We start from the raw sequence: 19,370 nt of genomic DNA, 5'->3' as shown, positions 1-19,370 counted from the left end.
TGAACTCGGTTCGTAGTATAGGCCACAGTGCAGATGAGCGAGGTATTGCTTGTGCATCGTTCAAGAACTGCTCGGACTTCTAGCCATCAGCTACCTTGCTGTCCTCGACAATGTGTTGGACTAAAACACATGGGGAGGACTGAAGGTTGTCACATATGGATAAAATGGAAAGGAAACTTTTGTGTATATCGACACCTGACAAGTCTAATCAAATGCTGTACAGTAGAAGGGCTGGGGTACACACTGCAATGTGCAAACAGCAATGTGGCTGGTGATTAGAAATCCGAGCAGTTCTTGAACGCGGCACAAGCAATACCTCGCTCATCTGCACTGGACTGTGAACTACCTACTCCTACTGGAACTTCGCCCGACAATGTAAAAACAACACACACAAAAACAATGCTACATTAGATAATTTCTCGCGGCACACCTGAGATCTCTCATGGCACACCGGTTGAAAAACGCTGGTCTACATTACCCTCTGCTGGCGACCAAAATTGACATCACAACTACCTTTGTGAAGACTGCGAATGAGATGATAGTTTGAACCACAACTTGCTCAGATGTTTCCCACACTATCATGTCATCAACTTGTGATCAGTGAAGATTGTTGAATGACATATTCCATCCTTTACTCTTGTGGTTACCTCTTAAGCTACGCAAAATCCGGATAAGAACGATTACTACAAAAAATGACTTAAAAAGTAGGGCTGTCAAAATTATCGCGTTAACGGGCGGTAATTATTTTTTTCAATTAATCACGTTAAAATATTTGACGCAATTAACGCACATTCCCCGCTCAAACAGACTAAAATGACAGTACAGTGTAATGTCCGCTTGTTACTTGTTTTTTGGTGTTTGGCGCCCTCTGCTGGCGCTTGGGTCCAACTGATTATATGGGTTAGTACTATGAGTGATCATGGTGTAATTATTGACATCAACAATGGCGAGCTACTAGTTTATTTTGTGATTGAAAATTTTACAAATTTTAATAAAACAAAAACATTAAGAGGGGTTTTAATATAAAATTTCTATAACTTTTACTAACATCTATCTTTTAAGAACTACAAGTCTTTCTATCCATGGATCGCTTAAAGCGAATGTTAATAATGTTAATCTTGTTGATTTATTGTTATTATAAACAAATACAGTTCTTATGTACCATATGTTGAATGTATATATCCGTCTTGTGTCTTAGCTTTCCATTCCAACAATAATTTACAGAAAAACATGGCATATTTTATAGATGGTTTGAATTGCGATTAATTACGATTAATTAATTTATAAGTTATAATTAACTCGATTGAAAAATTTAATCGTATGACAGCCCTATTAAAAAGTAACTCCATTTATGTCATCCATTTGCTGCATCACATTGTACGGTACTTTTTGTATTTGTTTGCGACATTTTCTGCCATTTGGTTTTACTATTTCACATTACAACAAATGTCCCTGCAAATCCCTATATTCTTATAGTACCTCACCAGGTAAGGTGACTTTGAAGGAAACTACCATGCCATATTTAAAAGCCCAGAAAGGACAAGGAATAAGTAGCAACGTGTGCAAGATGGCTTGAGCTATAGTGATTTATTGAGCGTAGCAGAAGCAAAGGTGCATCCAGGGACTTAAAGCCCCTTCCATGCTTGCCTATTTGAACCGTATTCCCATCTAATAACGACACCACAGTTCTGCTTTCTGCCAGTGCCTGATCAATGAGAAGGGCTCACTGTTCCTGTGTCCTGCACACATGTGCCAACAATTCCCTTTATGCCGGAATTTACTTTATGGATAGTGAGAAAAATTCAACATGGTTAGGGGTTTGTTAAATTTATGGTATTAATCAAAAAAGGGCTTAGCAGTAAGAAAGCAAAGCCCGCAATAGTTTAGATCGTTGAAATGCTTCATTTTCACAGCACAATTCTCTTTAATTAGGCCCTTTCCATACAATACAGTGATCCCTCATTTTTTTGCGATCAATGGGACCCCCCGTGATAATCGAAATCCGCAAAGGCGGAGCTTATTAACATTAAAAAAAAAAAAAAAAAATTATTGGTGTGTTCAATGCATTTTTTCAGATTTAGCATTGGAAAGAGATACATATAAGACATGTTTTTCCCCTTTTTCCCCCAAAGTATAATTGAACAACAAAACAAAAAAAAAACTTTTATATATATTTTCATAAATGGTTTTCAAGCACTTCAAATGTAGTAATTATAATAAGTTTTAAACACGTTACTGCCCCATTGAATTTTTTTAAAACAATAATAACGTAGAAAAATGCTTGTCTTTTTAAATGCTTCATTGAGTGAGTCCACTCAAATCTGCTCACGCTGCTCACTTACACACAATTAGTTGCCATATGTTAACAAGTTGAACGATGTCAGGGAAATTCGATTTTGAACTCCAAGACAAGTGTCAACTCGATAGCTCGATGAGAAACTAATCAGACCCCAACCATGGATTGCTTTGCTTCTAAGGCTTTATGAACAAGAGCTCTCGGGTACAGATGTGGAGCCACGCACAAAGTGTCCTCTCCGCATGTGGAGAAAAGAGAAATGCAGAGCATGCCTCTATTTATGGGTTGACATCATAGAAAAAAAAACGAAATTTACTATAGCATATTCTGGTAAAAACATCTCAAGTTACAGAAAAACATCTCTATTAGGGGAAAAACACCTCAAGTTATGACCTTGAACACCGGCTCTGGCTAGAACGATGATGAGCTCAGTCTGATAAGCCACAGTCGCCCATTGTATTTATTCAGGGCATATTGGAAAACACAGGAACATAACAGTCCATATTTGGGCATATTGTGATACAGTCTACAATAGTCAAGGCTATGGGAAGGCACGATCAAACAGGTTAATATAACAATGATGCACTATGCTACAATGTTCTCATGCAAGCATAACAAAAACATACAAAATATGATGTATAATGGTTGTGTTTTAAGCTTGAATAAAATTCTCTCACAAACGAGTCTGCTTCTTTGAAGCGCAGTGCTCCCAAGCTTCTCTGGCAAGATCAAAGGTTGAACGCATGTCGCTCATTGTTAACTTTAACAAACAAACTGCAGATGCCCTGTTGAGCAGCAGACTATCACTGACAAAGTTGAGGTTGAAGCAGGGCCGGATACATTAACAAGACAAATGACCTAAACACTGCTCAAAATCTAAGGCATTCATGAAGAAGAAAAAGTGCAACATTCTAGAATGGCCATCTCAGTCCCCAGATTTGAATATTATTGAAAACTTGTGTGATTTAAAGTGGGTTGTCTATGCTTGGAAACCATCAAACCTGACTTAAGTGGAGATGTTTTCAAAATACCTTCAAATAGAAAACCTAGACCCTAATTGGAAGCAATAGAAAGCATTTAGAGGCAGTATTTTTTTTTTTTTTTTTGCAAATGGAGGATCTACTAAATATTGATGTCATTATTCTGTTGGGATGCTCAAATTTATGCACATAGCATCTTATGTTTAAATAATTACTGCATACTTTCCGTAACTCGTGTAAACTTTTTTTTCACAAATATTATTGCCTTTCTGGTACAGTATTTCATCTACAGTATTTAACTGAAATTACTGACCAGTGCAACCAATTATTAATAAAGGAAAATCTTGAAAATTATCAGGGGTGCCAAAACGTTTACATACTACTGTACTCATAACCAAATAAACTAAAATCCATTAAAATCATTGTCATGGAATGATCCATTGAATATCTGTCAGATTTTCTTACTCACTTGCACCTGGCTGACTTCTTAACAATTGCATTAGACAGGCATGAAAATCAGTCACCTTTCGGTGAACTTCGCCGTGTTGAAGTCAAAAAGGGTGACCTACATAAATTGTGTAGATCCGAGGAGAATTTTTTTAAGGGGGAGAGGGGGTCGTAATTACATCTAACGGCTGCGTTTTATCACCGCGTGCGTGCATACATTTGTGCGTGCGTGTAGGTGACATATCAGACTCCAGTTGTTGTGTCCATATGTTTATTGGTCAACAACACGCTGTAGAAGACATACAAAATAAGGAAACTAAATTGCTACATTGAGACTAATGGGGGAAAAAAAAGACAACCTACTTTAGCCTGCTATAAAACATTGGCAGTCTTCTCCAAAACGCAAACTTGCAATTAAAAGGTGACACTTCAAACATTAAAAATTGCTGGTTGAACAGCATTTGCAAACGAAAAAATGAAAAGGAAAAAAAAAAATCAGTGAGTGACACCACGCAATGACGAAAAGTGTTTTTTGCAGAGTGTGAAGCTGTTAGCGGTTTAGCGAACGTAGTTCCGGTGAACATTTCAAAATAAAAGCATGTCACGTTCATATAAACAACGATTTCTGGAGTTAATCCCCCATACTTCAGAATTAATACTATAATATGTAAATACTATAATACTACAGAATTCAGATTCTACACTAAGAATAGCTTTAAAATGACCCTGTTTTTGAAAAATATGATTGGCAATGAATATTACAATTATTATAATACTATTATATAGGGCTGTCCCAAACGACTAATTTCCTCCCGATTAGTTAGCCGACTATTTTTACGATTAGTCGACTAATCTAATAATTAAAAAAAAATGTTTTTTACTACTTTAATAATGAAATTTTTGTTCAAGCTTATTAATTCACAAAAAACATTTTGGAACACCCAAATTCTTTATTAACGTATAAATAAATTACATAAATACCAATAATAAATCACAAACAATGAGGTCAAATGCTGCTGGCATTAACTAGTGCAAAAACATGTAAACGGAAACACTGTGACTTCACCTCTTTAACAGGAGTCAAAACAATTCTTACTCTTTTTGTGGTATGTCATTGTCTATATTGTGTATATTGTGAGGAGTGTACTGGCGATTCACTTGGCTCGCTGTCGTCGGTTTGTCCGGTTCGTCCGATTCGTCCGATTTCCTCCTCAGGAAGGCGGCGGCGTGCATAAAACACCGAGAGGCGTCGGATGGCTCTTTATGGATACTTTTATTAACCAAAACAAAAACGTGGGGGATGCAGCCACTCAACTCGGCGCTACCCGCACACTTTTCCAACTCACCGATCTCTCTCCCTCTCTCTCGCTCGCTCGCCCACTTTCTTCCTCTTTGCTCAATCTGACAACACCGGTCATATTGAAATAACAGCGGCCCCCTTGGGGGTGCCAGTAACAAACGTTTGTATCGCGAGCGCCCACCATTCTAAACCTTATCCGCATGTAATTTTTTAAAAACCCGTCATTACCCGTCGACGGTATGTTTTGCCCGTCGACGCATTTACGTCATTGATGACGTCAACAACGTCGACTAGTCGGGACAGCTCTACTATTATATGTAGTACCATACTATAATAATAATGCTAGATATTTGTTTTAAGAATTGTTTTGAATAATGTTGGAAAGGCTAAGTCAATGTTCTGGATCTGTTTACATTCCATTCTTTTGCACTAGTAAATGCTACCAACATTTGACCTCATTGTTTATGTGTGAATAATTATTGTTATTTACATGTTTATTTGTACTTTAATAAAGAATTTAAGTGTTCCAACATGTTTTTGTGAATAATTAAGCGTCAACTAAAATTTCATTGCTAAATTAGTAAAAAAACCAAAAAAAAATTATTAGTCGACTAATCATAAAAATAGTCGGCTGAATAGTCGGGAGAAAATTAGTCGTTTGGGACAGCTCTACCGGAACATATTTCCTCCACACCCTTCTCACCTTTTTAAACCCCTGACCCATTTTCATGCCTGATTAGATTAGACACACTTGATACCTTCATTATTACATGAGCTGTATTCCTCCAATTTTAGAGATGAGCAGATGTGTTTTTCTTTAAAGCATTAAGATGCCCTTTAGTCTTGACAAGCCAAAGTATGCTTGTGTGTCTGCTGCGTAATTGCAGACCATCTGCTATAACACAGTAAAACAATATGTGTATGCTGTTTCGGGAGACAACAAATGTGTCTTTGCATACTGCATATTTCATGGAGGCAAACCATGCCACAGCAAGAAAAGGGCAAGGCTGTTGTATCTCTCAGGTCATGTGGGCCCTAAGAGCAGTACATGATTTGTGCAAAGAGATAAGGACAAGAAGCTACTGACACCTACATTCACACTTAATATATTCAATTAACATGTACAAATTAATGTTTTACAACCCATGCAAGCGTGAGGAGTAGAAACTCACACCCTAGCCGGCTCATTGTACCTGATAAAAGAGAGATGAAAGAGAATTTTTATTTTCTTTTTTTTGTATTTGGGGAACTAAAACTGTTCACTTTTCTGAAGGATGTATCGCAGCATACCGATTGTGGATTAAAAAAAAAAAAAAAAAAAAAAAGCTTGAAGAAACAAGCGCAGCCAATAATGGCGGTGAATAGCCAAGAGACAGGCTGTTAGAGGAGATCTGATGAAATTATAAACATAGTTCAATTGCACCTTGTTGCACCATTTAGGAGAAATGAAAACAGCAGCATTAGAGAGTGCTTGGCTACGCAAAACAACACTGAGGTGATAGATGCAAGGGCACGGCCCCACAAACTACTGTGTAATTAAATTTTGCCCTACGGGACTCCATTAATAACTTATAATATAGTGTGCATTTCATTGGAGGGGGTCGTCAAATGTGGGTGTGTTATTGCGCTCAGGAGAAAGCACCTTGTGCTGTTGTGCTCATATCAGCGGTGATTTGAGTTGCATCAATCACGTGAAGTTTTTGTATTATATTTTCACAACTAAGATGTTACTAAAGTAAACTACATTTAAGACTGAATCAAACCTACAGTCCGGGTCCATTTGTATTACGTACTGCTACATTTAGTATATCGCTTTATGAGAATGTTCAACCCCTGCAGATTCTAATTTTACAATAGCAGTTCTGAGCTCTACACCTAAATAATTCCTACAGGTCAATCCCAAATATTAGTGTATATTATTTATTTTTACTTTTTGACTTTAGTGTCGAGATCCACTTTTTATAAAATCATTCAATTAATCAATCAAGCAATGGGCTTGAGGAAGTCCCTAGACATCCATATTTTTTGTATCTATACTTACATACATACAGTACAGGCCAAACGTTTGGACACGCCTTCTTATTTGAGCGTTTTCTTTATTTTCATGACTATTTACTTCGGGTCCGATCATGTCATTTTCAAAGTATCGAAATCGGCAAAAAAATATCGGCCATGCCTTTTTTAAATATATATATATATATATATATATATATATATATATATATATATATATATTTTTTTTTTTTTAAATTAAATTGTTTTCTAATTGTATTTAACGTTACAGACATAATATGTTACACTCATCCAGAGTCTTTAGTTTAGGCTTAAGGTAGGGTTATCAAATTTATCCCGATAACGGCGGTAATTAATTTTTTAAAAAATGTATTACGTTAAAATATTTAACGCAATTAATGCATGCGCTGCACGACCCACTCACAGATTGTCGCGCTCAATCTGTAATGGCGCCATTTTACCTATATAAAGAGATAAAAGGCAGCTAAAATGAGTCGAGTGAATTTTGGCAGCCTTTGGAGCCTTTTCTTAATTGGCTAAAGCCTTACAATCCCTCTCCCTACGATTAGACATATCATGGGAAGCAATGTGGGGAAGCATGGTAGCAATTGATCTTTTTCTTAACACCTTATGTTATTTCCCAATGCAGAGAAGATATATCAATTGGTAGCACTATGCACAGTCATGGTTCCACTTCCCATCATGCATTTGGGCATGGCTACAGTATCATTTACTGAAAGCTCAACAAATACACTAGATGGCAATACTTAGTCACAATATACAAAGTCACAAGGCTTTCTATCCGTGGATCCCTCTCACAGAAAGAATGTTAATAATGTAAATGCCATCTTGAGGATTTATTGTCATAATAAACAAATACAGTACTTATGTACTGTATGTTGAATATGCATTGCCAAAATGTAAATGATCGGGAAAAATTATCGCGAATGATTGGAATTGAATCGGGAGGAAAAAAAAGCAATCGGATTGGGAAATATCGGGATCGGCAGATACTCAAAGTAAAACGATCGGGATCGGCTCGGGAGCAAAAAAACATGATCGGAACAACCCTACTATTTACATTATAAATTCTCACTGAATGTAGTAAAACTATGAATGAACCAAGGGCGTAGGTTTGGTCTCAACAATGGTAGGGACAATATAACATCATAACCTGCAAGTACACTTTTTGCTCGGGATGGGATATTAATAAGACCAAACAGTTTGGGTTAACGGGGGGCAGGGCTACATTTATCACGAATATGAACCAAAATAATTGATATGCTAAGTCAGGGGTGCTCATTACATCTATCATGATCGACAAGTCAATCGTCAAAGCTAGTGTGGGTAACTCGCAGCACCCCCCAAAAAAAGTATTTTTTATTTTTTTATGTACATAGTTAATTATAGTTATGTTGTGTGTATGTTGCGTTGTGTGAGCAACATATGAGGTTATGCAGCACCCGTCTCTCTGTAAGCATTTTCTTGCTAACGGTTTTCGATTCTATAGTTTCCAGCAGAGTTCACTACATTTCTCACAGTTTAATTAACTTTAACAGTAGAAAACGCAAACAGTAGGACACTTCTCTCAAAGCAGCTTCCCAATCGAGTTTTGCAGGTTAGCAAGTTCACACAGTTTAATGATAGGCTAACTGATGCAGGTTGGACTTTCAGTAGCAAAATTAGTGGTGTGTTTCCCTTGTCCACAACATCGGTGTCATTTTAAATTACTTACAGTGGCTGCTGCTGACTGAAAAAAAAACAACAACTAATATTGCTCCTCTTCGAAGGAGGCGGAGGACGCGGCATGTTGTCGACATGTACTCCTGTCAGGGCTGTGTGAGTGTGACCGTGCATGTGTGTGTTGTGGGTGGGTCAAGTCACCAGCCAATAATACGTGCGTTTGAGGTACGGATGGACAGGCGGATTCAGCAAGTTAAAAGGGGTAAATATAAGTTTAAACATAATGAAAATAATTCGCTTAATAATGGTATGGTTAATTCTATCCTTACAACAATGGAAAGACAATCTAAATTACCTGTGTAACTGAACTCATTATATAATGCATATAATGTTGCTTAAAGGTTGGTGGAGACAATCTGAGCATCCTAAAAAGTCAATGGTGTCATGTCCCTACCGTTCCTGTGCAAACCTATACCCTTGGAATGAACATATGTGGAATTACAGTGAATCACAAAAGTGGGTACACGCCTCGCATTTCTGCAGATATTTAAGTATATCTTTTCATGGGACAACGCTGACAAAATGACACTTTGACACAATGAAAAGTAGTCTGTGTGCAGCTTATATAATAGATTTCATTTATTTTCCCCTCAAAATAACTCTCCAACTTTCTCCAATGCTGACATCACTCCTGTAACAAGTCACACAACATTTTGGAGGGAAAATGACAAGCAGCACTCAATTTGGACATTTAGGGATGTACGCATTTTCGAAGGGGTGTACTCACTTTTGTTGTCAGGGGTTTAGATATTAATGGCTATATTTTGAGTTATTTTGAGGGGAAAATGAATTTATTATATGAGCTGCACACAGACTACTTTTTATTGTGTCAAAGTGTCATTTTGTCAGTGTTGTCCCATGAAAAGATATACTTAAATATCTGCAGAAATGTGAGGGGTGTACTCACTTTTGTGATAAACTGTATGTACCGAGCAAATACGTGAAATATGAAATAACTAAAAACGTATATTCTTGTATCTTCAAAGAAGCCAAACTTCAAAAGTGGGAGTCACCTAAAATGGTTATTGACTTCGCAGGTATCTCTCTATCAAATACTGTATTTATAAAATACTGTATTTATTTATTTATTTATTTATTTTTAATTGGGGAAAAAAAAGAAAAAAAAAAAAAAAAGAAATCTGCGATGAACTGAGGGTGCGAAGTTTGAAGCACGAAGTAGCAAGGGACCACTGTCCACATATTTTGGAACACCATGTGTGTGTATATACAGTGCCTTGCAAAAGTATTCGGCCCCCTTGAATCTTGCAACCTTTCGCCACATTTCAAGCTTCAAACATAAAGATATGAAATTTAATTTTTTTGTCAAGAATCAACAACAAGTGGGACACAGTCGTGAAGTGGAACAACATTTATTGGATAATTTAAACTTTTTTAACAAATAAAAAACTGAAAAGTGGGGCGTGCAATATTATTCGGCCCCCTTGCGTTAATACTTTGTAGCGCCACCTTTTGCTCCAATTACAGCTGCAAGTCGCTTGGGGTATGTTTCTATCAGTTTTGCACATCGAGAGACTGACATTCTTGCCCATTCTTCCTTGCAAAACAGCTCGAGCTCAGTGAGGTGGGATGGAGAGTGTTTGTGAACAGCAGTCTTTCCACAGATTCTCGATTGGATTCAGGTCTGGACTTTAACTTGGCCATTCTAACACCTGGATATGTTTATTTTTTAAACATTCCATTGTAGATTTGGCTTTATGTTTTGGATCATTGTCCTGTTGGAAGATAAATCTCCATCCCAGTCTCAGGTCTTGTGCAGATACCAACAGGTTTTCTTCCAGAATGTTCCTGTATTTGGCTGCATCCATCTTCCCGTCAGTTTTAACCATCTTCCCTGTCCCTGCTGAAGAAAAGCAGGCCCAAACCATGATGCTGCCACCACCATGATTGACAGTGGGGATGGTGTGTTCAGGGTGATGAGCTGTGTTGCTTTTACGCCAAACATATTGTTTTGCATTGTGGCCAAAAAGTTCAATTTTGGTTTCATCTGACCAGAGCACCTTCTTCCACATGTTTGGTGTGTCTCCCAGGTGGCTTGTGGCAAACTTTAAACGAGACTTTTTATTGATATCTTTGAGAAATGGCTTTCTTCTTGCCACTCTTCCATAAAGGCCAGATTTGTGCAGTGTACGACTGATTGTTGTCCTATGGACAGACTCTCCCACCTCAGCTGTAGATCTCTGCAGTTCATCCAGAGTGATCATGGGCCTCTTGGCTGCATCTCTGATCAGTTTTCTCCTTGTTTGAGAAGAAAGTTTGGAAGGACGGCCGGGTCTTGGTAGATTTGCAGTGGTCTGATGCTCCTTCCATTTCAATATGATGGCTTGCACAGTGCTCCTTGAGATGTTTAAAGCTTGGGAAATCTTTTTGTATCCAAATCCGGCTTTAAACTTCTCCACAACAGTATCTCGGACCTGCCTGGTGTGTTCCTTGGTTTTCATAATGCTCTCTGCACTTTAAACAGAACCCTGAGACTATCACAGAGCAGGTGCATTTATACGGAGACTTGATTACACACAGGTGGATTCTATTTATCATCATCGGTCATTTAGGACAACATTGGATCATTCAGAGATCCTCACTGAACTTCTGGAGTGAGTTTGCTGCACTGAAAGTAAAGGGGCCGAATAATATTGCACGCCCCACTTTTCAGTTTTTTATTTGTTAAAAAAAGTTTAAATTATCCAATAAATGTTGTTCCACTTCACGATTGTGTCCCACTTGTTGTTGATTCTTGAAAAAAAAATTAAATTTCATATCTTTATGTTTGAAGCCTGAAATGTGGCGAAAGGTTGCAAGATTCAAGGGGGCCGAATACTTTTGCAAGGCACTGTATATATATATATATATATATATATATTTTTTTTTTTAAAGGATCCAAAATATTAATAATATTATTGAAACATTTTTTTGCAAATACTTTTAACATGGTTCCCAATGGTAAAGCATAGTTTTCTCATTTTAAAAGTTAATTGTTGGCCTGTAAAACTTACTGTTTTTGTTCTGTGTTAACCATGGATGTCCTGCCCTCCACCAATCAGCCAATTACAAGTTCAGTTTGCATCCAAGTATCAACAGATCAGTTCTTTGTTGACTACTTAAGCAAACAGTCTAGTGTAAAAATGTCCTTATGAAACTCAAATGAATCATGAGAAAATCAGAGTTAAGACAAGGGTATGCTTTGGAAACGCTTTCCATCAGTGAAGACAACTGAAAACGAAGAAAAAAATAATGATCGACAACAAAGTTGCATAATTTCTTTTGTGTTTTCCTACAGTGCCCTCCATAATTATTGGCACCCCTGAAAAAGATGTGTCATCTGACCAAAGCACACGGTCCCAGTCGAAGCCTGGGACCGTGTGTATTTTTGTGTGAGACGAAGATTGAGCTTTTTGGCAGCAAACACTCTAAGTGGGTCTGGTGTGCCACGAAAGATGTGCGTGCTGAAAAGCACCTCATACCCACTGTGAAGTATGGGGGTGGGAGAGTGATGCTGTGGGGCTGTTTCGCTTCCAAAGGCCCTGGGAACCTTGTTAGGGTGCATGACATCATGAATGCTTTGAAATACCAGGACATTTTAAATCAAAATCTGTTGCCCTCTTTCCGAAAACTGAAGATGGGTCGTCACTGGGTCTTTCAGCAAGACAATGACCCTAAACATATGGCCAAATCTACAAAGAAAGGGTTCACCAGACACAAAATCAAGCTCCTCTCATGGCCATCTCAGTCCCCAGACCTTTTTGTTTTTTTGGCAAAAGGGGGTTGTACAAAGTATTAACACCAGGGGTGCTAATAATTGTGACACACATTATTTGATGTCAAATAATTTTTTCTTTATGTGGGATTTTTTCCCCACTGAATGAATGCACTTGTATTGAAGGTTGGATTTTTCTCTTTTTTTTCCATTAAGGTCCCATATTATTTGAATTAAAAAAAAATATTACAAGCTAAAAAACACATCTTTTTCAGGGGTGCAAATAATTATGGAGGGCACTTTATATTACTCTCATGTATGGTGAGTTGGTATGCTCTTTTTCTATATTGTTTTTTTGTTGACCCTTTTCAGCTGCTTAAATAGGGAGAATGGGAGTGTCTTTATAGGCTGAAGGAGATAGAAGAATGTAAATAAGTGAATAGCGACTGACCATTGATATTAGTTCTGTTTGTTTCAGTAAGGCAGTTGACATTATCACTTTAATGATTTTAATTGCCTGAAATTCCACATTACATTAAAGCAATAGCTTCTAATTTGTGGCAATCAACTCCTCGGGGTAATAAGTCAAAACCAACCAAGTTCTAATCATGCACTTGAGAATGTTTGCTGAGAACTTATGTCTTTAACATTTAAATTAAATTCACTCATGTTTAATGAGCTAACCACTGAGTCATTACTTTTATGTACTGTCACTTCCGAGTGTATTTTTATCGTCATTGTGTCAACAAGAAGGTGAAATCTTTGATTTACATGACTACTCTCTAATCTTTTACTGCTGGCTATGCGACCCACAGCCATAATAGTTGACAAGTAATATTTAGGTATCTCCTGTTTTCCTGTGCTGTTCTTTTTTGACTCTAAAAGTCCTTGGAATGTCCAGAACACGCAACACCTATCCATCAATCTAGATAAAGAATGTTTTTCTTGCTCAGATCTACTCTGAGTTCCACGTTAGCTATGCCAAGAGCATGAGTAGAGCGCTGACATGTTTTGACAATGATTTTTTGGTTGTTGTTATGACTGATGGCTTCTGCCCTGAAAGTGTGATGCACGGAGGAGTGACAATTTGACAGAGAGAAAACACTGTTCGAAAAGCGCAACCCCCCCCACCCCCCCAACACAAATACACAAACTCACACTTTCTTATTGCAAGGTGTAGTCTGCCCTCTGACTCCATGTTTGTATTTCAGACCTTTTCCCACAGAAGACACAGCTTTAAATGAGGACGATGTGTACCGGAGCCTTGAGGAGCTGGCAGAGTAAGTTTTTGTTTAACAAAACATACACGCACACAAACATGCAGACAAATACAGTTGTGTTCAAAATTAGTCAACCCTCACCGTAGATGTCAAATAGACAAACACAACTGAAATGAACAAAAATATTTTTGGGAATATTCCAGTTTATGGCCTTTCTGTGATTACTTCATTGACAAAATTACCGTAATTTTCGCACTATAAGGCGCACTTGACTATAAGCCGCTACCCATCAAATTTGGCACGAAAACGGCATTTGTTCATAGATAAGCCGCACGGGACTATAAGCTGCAGCTGTTCTCAATGTATTATGAGATATTTACACCAAAAGATATTAAGCGGTAACACTTTATTTGACAGCAACACTATATGACTGTATAAGACCAAATTTTTGAAGCAATTTGCCGCAAAGCGTCATTGCTTCAAGAAGCTTCATTAGGGCATCACAGCTCCCGTAGGGGAGACAGTCAACCTCTGCTGCCACCTCCTGTCAACACTGTTGTCCAACATGCTTCCTAGCATGCAGTGCAGCACTACAGATATAAATAGCAATCAAAATTCATGTTCTGTGCTAATTATTTCCTCAGTTACTCTTCCAGTTGTTTTATTAATTGCAAGTTATGGTATTTGGTAACACTTCATTTGATAGTGGCACAACATGACTGTACTTAGACAATCATAATTATGATATGACACTGTCATGAGCGTTTATGAATGCTTATAACAGATGTCATTTAGTGTTATCTGGTAAATTATAACACTTTTGAATAGATGTAAAAGAGCCAAGCTGGACATAAATTGAATAAGTGACATAATTTGCAGGATGACACTTAATGACACCTGTCATAAGCATTCAGTAGTGCCCATGATAGTGTCATGTCGTAATTATGACAGTGTTATGACGCCGCTGTCAAATAAAGTGTTACCTATTAACACAAATAAATCAACAAATAAGCCGCACTGGACTATAAGCCACAGAATTCAAAATGAAGGAAAAAAGTAGCGGCTTATAGTCCGAAAATTACTGTATTCAACCCCTTAGGTTTATATAACTTTAGTACTTAGTACAACATCCTTGGGGAAAGGCCCCCAGTTCATTAACATTTTTGGGCCTGCGTGCTGCAACTGCCTTCTTCGAGTACTACCAGAGATTTTCAATGGGATTTAAGTCTGGTGATTGCGACAGCCACTCCAGAATCTTACAGCACTTCTTTTGCAACCAAGATGTGGTAGATGTTGAGGTCTGCTTAGGATCATTGTCTTGTTGGAAGGTCCAACCTCACCCAAGCCTCAGCTTTGTCAATAACTGCATGACATTTGCGTCCAAGATCTCCTGTATTTGAACTGAATTCATAATGCCTTGCACACGCTGAAAATTCCCTGTACCTGAAGAAGCAAAACAACCCCAGAGCATGACTGACTCCCCTCCGTGCTTCACAGTAGATAAGGTGTTCTTTTCTTTATAGTTTTTTCGCCTCCAGTCGTACCGTTGATCCATTTACCCAAAAAGTTCCAGTTCGGTCTAATTACTCCAGAGAACAGTATCCCAAAACCTTTGTGGTTTGTCCACATGGTTTTTGGCATACTTCTTGTGCTTTGGAGGCAGCAGTGCGCCTGGGAGTTCTTGCATGGACGCCATCATTTCCTAGTGTGCGTTTTATTGTCTGGGATGAAACCTGAATACCTTCCTTTGACATGTCCTGTCGTAGTTCCTCAGCTGTCACCCAGAGATTTTTCTCCACCTTTTCGCACAGCAGTTGCAGACAGTAACCTCTTTCTAGCACGCTCAGGTAGTGTTTCCACTGCGCCTTTAGCTTTAAACTTGCAGACTATGCTCGCAATTGTGTCTCTTGAAATTTTTAGTCCTTTTGCTATCTTTTTATATCCATATTCTTGCTAATGAAGTGAAATGACCTCCTCTGTGAACCTTTTTGACGATTCCTTAGACTTTACCAAGTTGTAAAGATAACTGCCAAGAAAAGCCATGTGTCACAGTGCTTTCAAATCTGCTTAATTGCTGCTCATTAGGGTTCCGTTCACATCTAAAGATGTTTTCATCAGCTGTTTGACAACGTCTGATGGAAACCTTTGCTCTTGACAGTGATGGACTTGGTGGGGTTTCATAATTTTGTCAATGAGGTAATCACAGAAAGGCCATTAATGGCGTACCGCACGCATGCTATTTTTAGAACATGATGTCGCATCGTAAAGCGGAAGTAAAGCCGAAGTGGGACATTATAGACCCGCCCTCGCATAGAAACAAGGTAATCTTTCAAAAACGAACATGCCAATCACACATTGCTTTTTTTGGGACTTGTAGAAACTACTCTAGACATTACGAAATATGAAGGATGTTTTCTTCATACGTTTCTGGAAACCAAAAACTCGGGAAGAAAAAGTGTGAAGAACTGTAAATAAATTATAGAATTAAGACTTGTAATGAATGAAAAAAATTAAAAGTGTTCGTTGGCTGTCACTGAGTAGCATTTGTGATCACTACACAAAGCTAACTAAATTACCCCCAGAGACATAGGAAAACCAGGGGATATATTAGAAAAACAGGGCTGATGGTAAAGGATAGCTTGTTGAAACAGGAGAATGTCATTGTTAGTCGCGTCGATAAAAAAGCTAAGGCTATGCTTAGGTCGGCTCGTTTTTTTTTCGTCTTTTTCAGCCTTCGACACTCAAGTCATCTCGTTAACTGAACATTTTTATGTCCTTCCATATCTTTGCCAATGGATTTGGCACCGGGGACATCATTTTCGGAGAGAATTGGTAGGTTTAGCTCTGCAAACATCTTCGTACACGATTTCCATTCATTTCCTATTAGGGACAATCGGTGGCACGTCCCTCCTTAGCAACAGTAGCTAATGTCATGAATATTAATGAGCGGAAGTGACGTGCTGCTTGCGGTACGCCATTGGAATACTCCCAAAAATATTTTTGCAATTTCAGTTGGATTTGTCTATTTGACATATCATTATTTGGTGTGATTATGAACAAGATTTAAAATGAATGTCAAACTGGCAAAAACACTTATCCATTGTGGGGGTTGAATAATTTTGAACACATATGTGTATATATAAAAAGTGTGCCCCCTAATCATTCTCTGGCGAAACTTTCCTGTCCATGTGCACTATGATGTAATAAAAACGTGTTCCATAAAACCATAAAGTGTAATAATGTTCAGCTTTCCTAAATATGTTTTAACTATAGAATCCTGGTGGAATATCCAAATGATAAAACATTAAGGTGTAATGTTATACTTGTTCAAACTATGGATATGCTTTTGAATTTTTATTACAGAAAAAAAGTGATGAATAGTCTAGGTCTATATTGATGGACTTACTATACAGTATTACATTATACATTTTGTGAGTCTTGAACTCTGATTGCCACTTCCCTTTTCTTTAACCTCTAATAAAATAAGCGAGGAGCTCTCTGTCACTCTGGACGTTGCCATAGTGACACCAGCAATATTATCTGGGTTCCAACCAGGCTTCTTTTTCTTATGTGGAATTGCGGGTTTTCCGGGTTTGATACTGAGTTGTATGGCCACTTCCGATTTGGCATTGTTTGCAGCGGTGACAACTTCAATAAATAAGGAATAATTAGTTGCCCACTGTGAGATAGGTGCCATTTATCATATGGAGATACAGACAGGAGAGAGAGGAAATGGAAGCTTGTGAGAGGTAGATATACATCCACTGAATGTATGATTGTGACATTCTGCAGGGAGCAAAAGTGTGCTATCTCAGGAGAAGAGAAAATGCAGCCAAGCAGGCTAATACAGGATTAGAGTCCCGTTAACCTGACTCAAATCTACATAGAGAGTGGCAAGAGAAATAGGAATAATAACTCAAATCACCCAAATGAAAAAAGACAAATCTATGAACTCTATCCCTTCATTTGTTTTTACATTTCCTCAATGAAAATATAATTGTGCCTTCAAATGATACGAGCCATTGTACAGCCTCTTTTTTTGTTTTGATTATGGAGTGCAAACTTGATTTATTTTGGTGCAGGAAGCATAGAGCAGGTCGTACTTCCACACGCAAATAAGAGTGCATGTACACAAGAAGAAGAATGTATTAGCGCACGCGCACATACGATGGTGAGCACATTTTCTCAGAGTGGGGGAAGATTACAGCTTAGCTCGCTGGCTAGCTAAAACTTAGTTCCAACGTCTTGGCGAGTATAGTACAGTGACGTATAATACATGTTTTTGGATAGTTATTTAGAGATTTAGAGAAGGTATTTAGGGCCACTTAAGGGCTGATTCCGACTTAACGCGAAAATTCGGGTTACGTCACCAGTGTAGGAATGGAACCCGTTCGTAAACCGGGGACTACCTGTATTGAGTGTGTGCCTGAATTGTGTACTGTATGTCTCTATGTGCCCAGCGACTGGCTGGCCAGCCAGTTCAGGGTGTACCTTGCCTCCTGCCCGTTGTTAGCTGGGATGGGCTCCAGCACCCCTGCGACCATCGTGAGGATAAGCAGTTCAGAAGATGAATGAATTAATGAGTATAGTATATAGTCCGTCCTTCTGTCCGTCCATCCATCCATTATCTACCGCTTACTCTGAGGTCGGGTCGCTGGGGCAGCAGCTTTAAAAAGTGCCTGTGACACGAAAAAGCATGTTTATTTCATAAGACACGCAGTATTTTATGCTCCTGAATGAAATGGACCACTTGTATGTAGAGCTGAAACGAGTACTCGAGCAACTCGAGTAACTCGAGTTTAAAAACTGATCCGAGTAATTTTATTCACCTCGAGTAATCGTTTATTTTGACAGCTCTAAGCATCACGTTTTGCTCGGACTACTTTAAATGCGGGACAACGCGCTGTCACGTGCGGAGAGGAAGAAGGAAAAAAAAAAACTTACTGCAGCCGACAGCCACCACAAACGACGCCGACGTTGCTAAATACTAGCCCGCACGATGCTACGTTGGTACAGGTAGCGTCTGATAAGTCTCATAGAGACCACATGTATGTTGAACTAGATGCGCAATGACAGACTCGGCCGCGTCTGGGCAGCGTTAGTAAACAGCCGCCATCTTAAAGCAGTAGAGCGCTAAGCGCTAATAAAGAGCGCTAAGCGCTAATAAATAAGATTAACGTTACTGTCGCTACTAGCTCACGTAACGTTAGCCCTGCGGAGGGGTAGGTTTCAATTAAGTATGACCACTGTCGATGCGTGGCTAACGTGTCTTACATACAGGCTTTAACATAACATAGCACTGTGGAGTGATGAGGGTGTAAAATAAAAACTTAATCATGCTAACTATCAATTTTAGCTCAGTAGTCATTGCTGGATAAAACACCAAGTAGCACTGGTCCCTAATGTGCTCCAATACAGCCTGTATCATAAATTTATTTTGAACACTGCAAAAACTCAAAATCCTATCAGGACTTACAGTTTAGACTAACTTAAAACTTAACTAGAACTTAAAAATGGCTTGACACAAAGAGAAATTCAATTGAAACACGTGGGAAAAAATCCTAACTTTTAAGTGATGTGTGTTATCAAGCGTAACAGCATTTTTAGGTAAGGTATATATATATATATATATATATATATATTTAATAAGATCTAAAAG

At 38.3% G+C, this 19,370-nt stretch overlaps 1 protein-coding gene across 13 annotated transcripts in view; it reads left to right on the top strand.

The window, feature by feature from the left end:
• Positions 1–19,370, top strand: part of vav2 (vav 2 guanine nucleotide exchange factor) — a 332,346-nt gene that overhangs the window by 234,090 nt on the left and 78,886 nt on the right. For all 13 annotated transcript variants that reach the window (XM_057818372.1, XM_057818370.1, XM_057818371.1 and 10 more), the window contains exon 4: positions 13,703–13,771. In XM_057818372.1, the coding sequence (XP_057674355.1) occupies positions 13,703–13,771 (69 nt within the window). The remainder of the gene's footprint in view (positions 1–13,702; positions 13,772–19,370) is intronic.

Source organism: Corythoichthys intestinalis, chromosome 17 (assembly GCF_030265065.1).
Source record: "Corythoichthys intestinalis isolate RoL2023-P3 chromosome 17, ASM3026506v1, whole genome shotgun sequence".
Classification (NCBI taxonomy): Eukaryota; Metazoa; Chordata; class Actinopteri; order Syngnathiformes; family Syngnathidae; genus Corythoichthys; species Corythoichthys intestinalis.
Note: the sequence above shows the minus strand (reverse complement) of the source record. Positions and strands in the feature narration are given on the sequence as shown.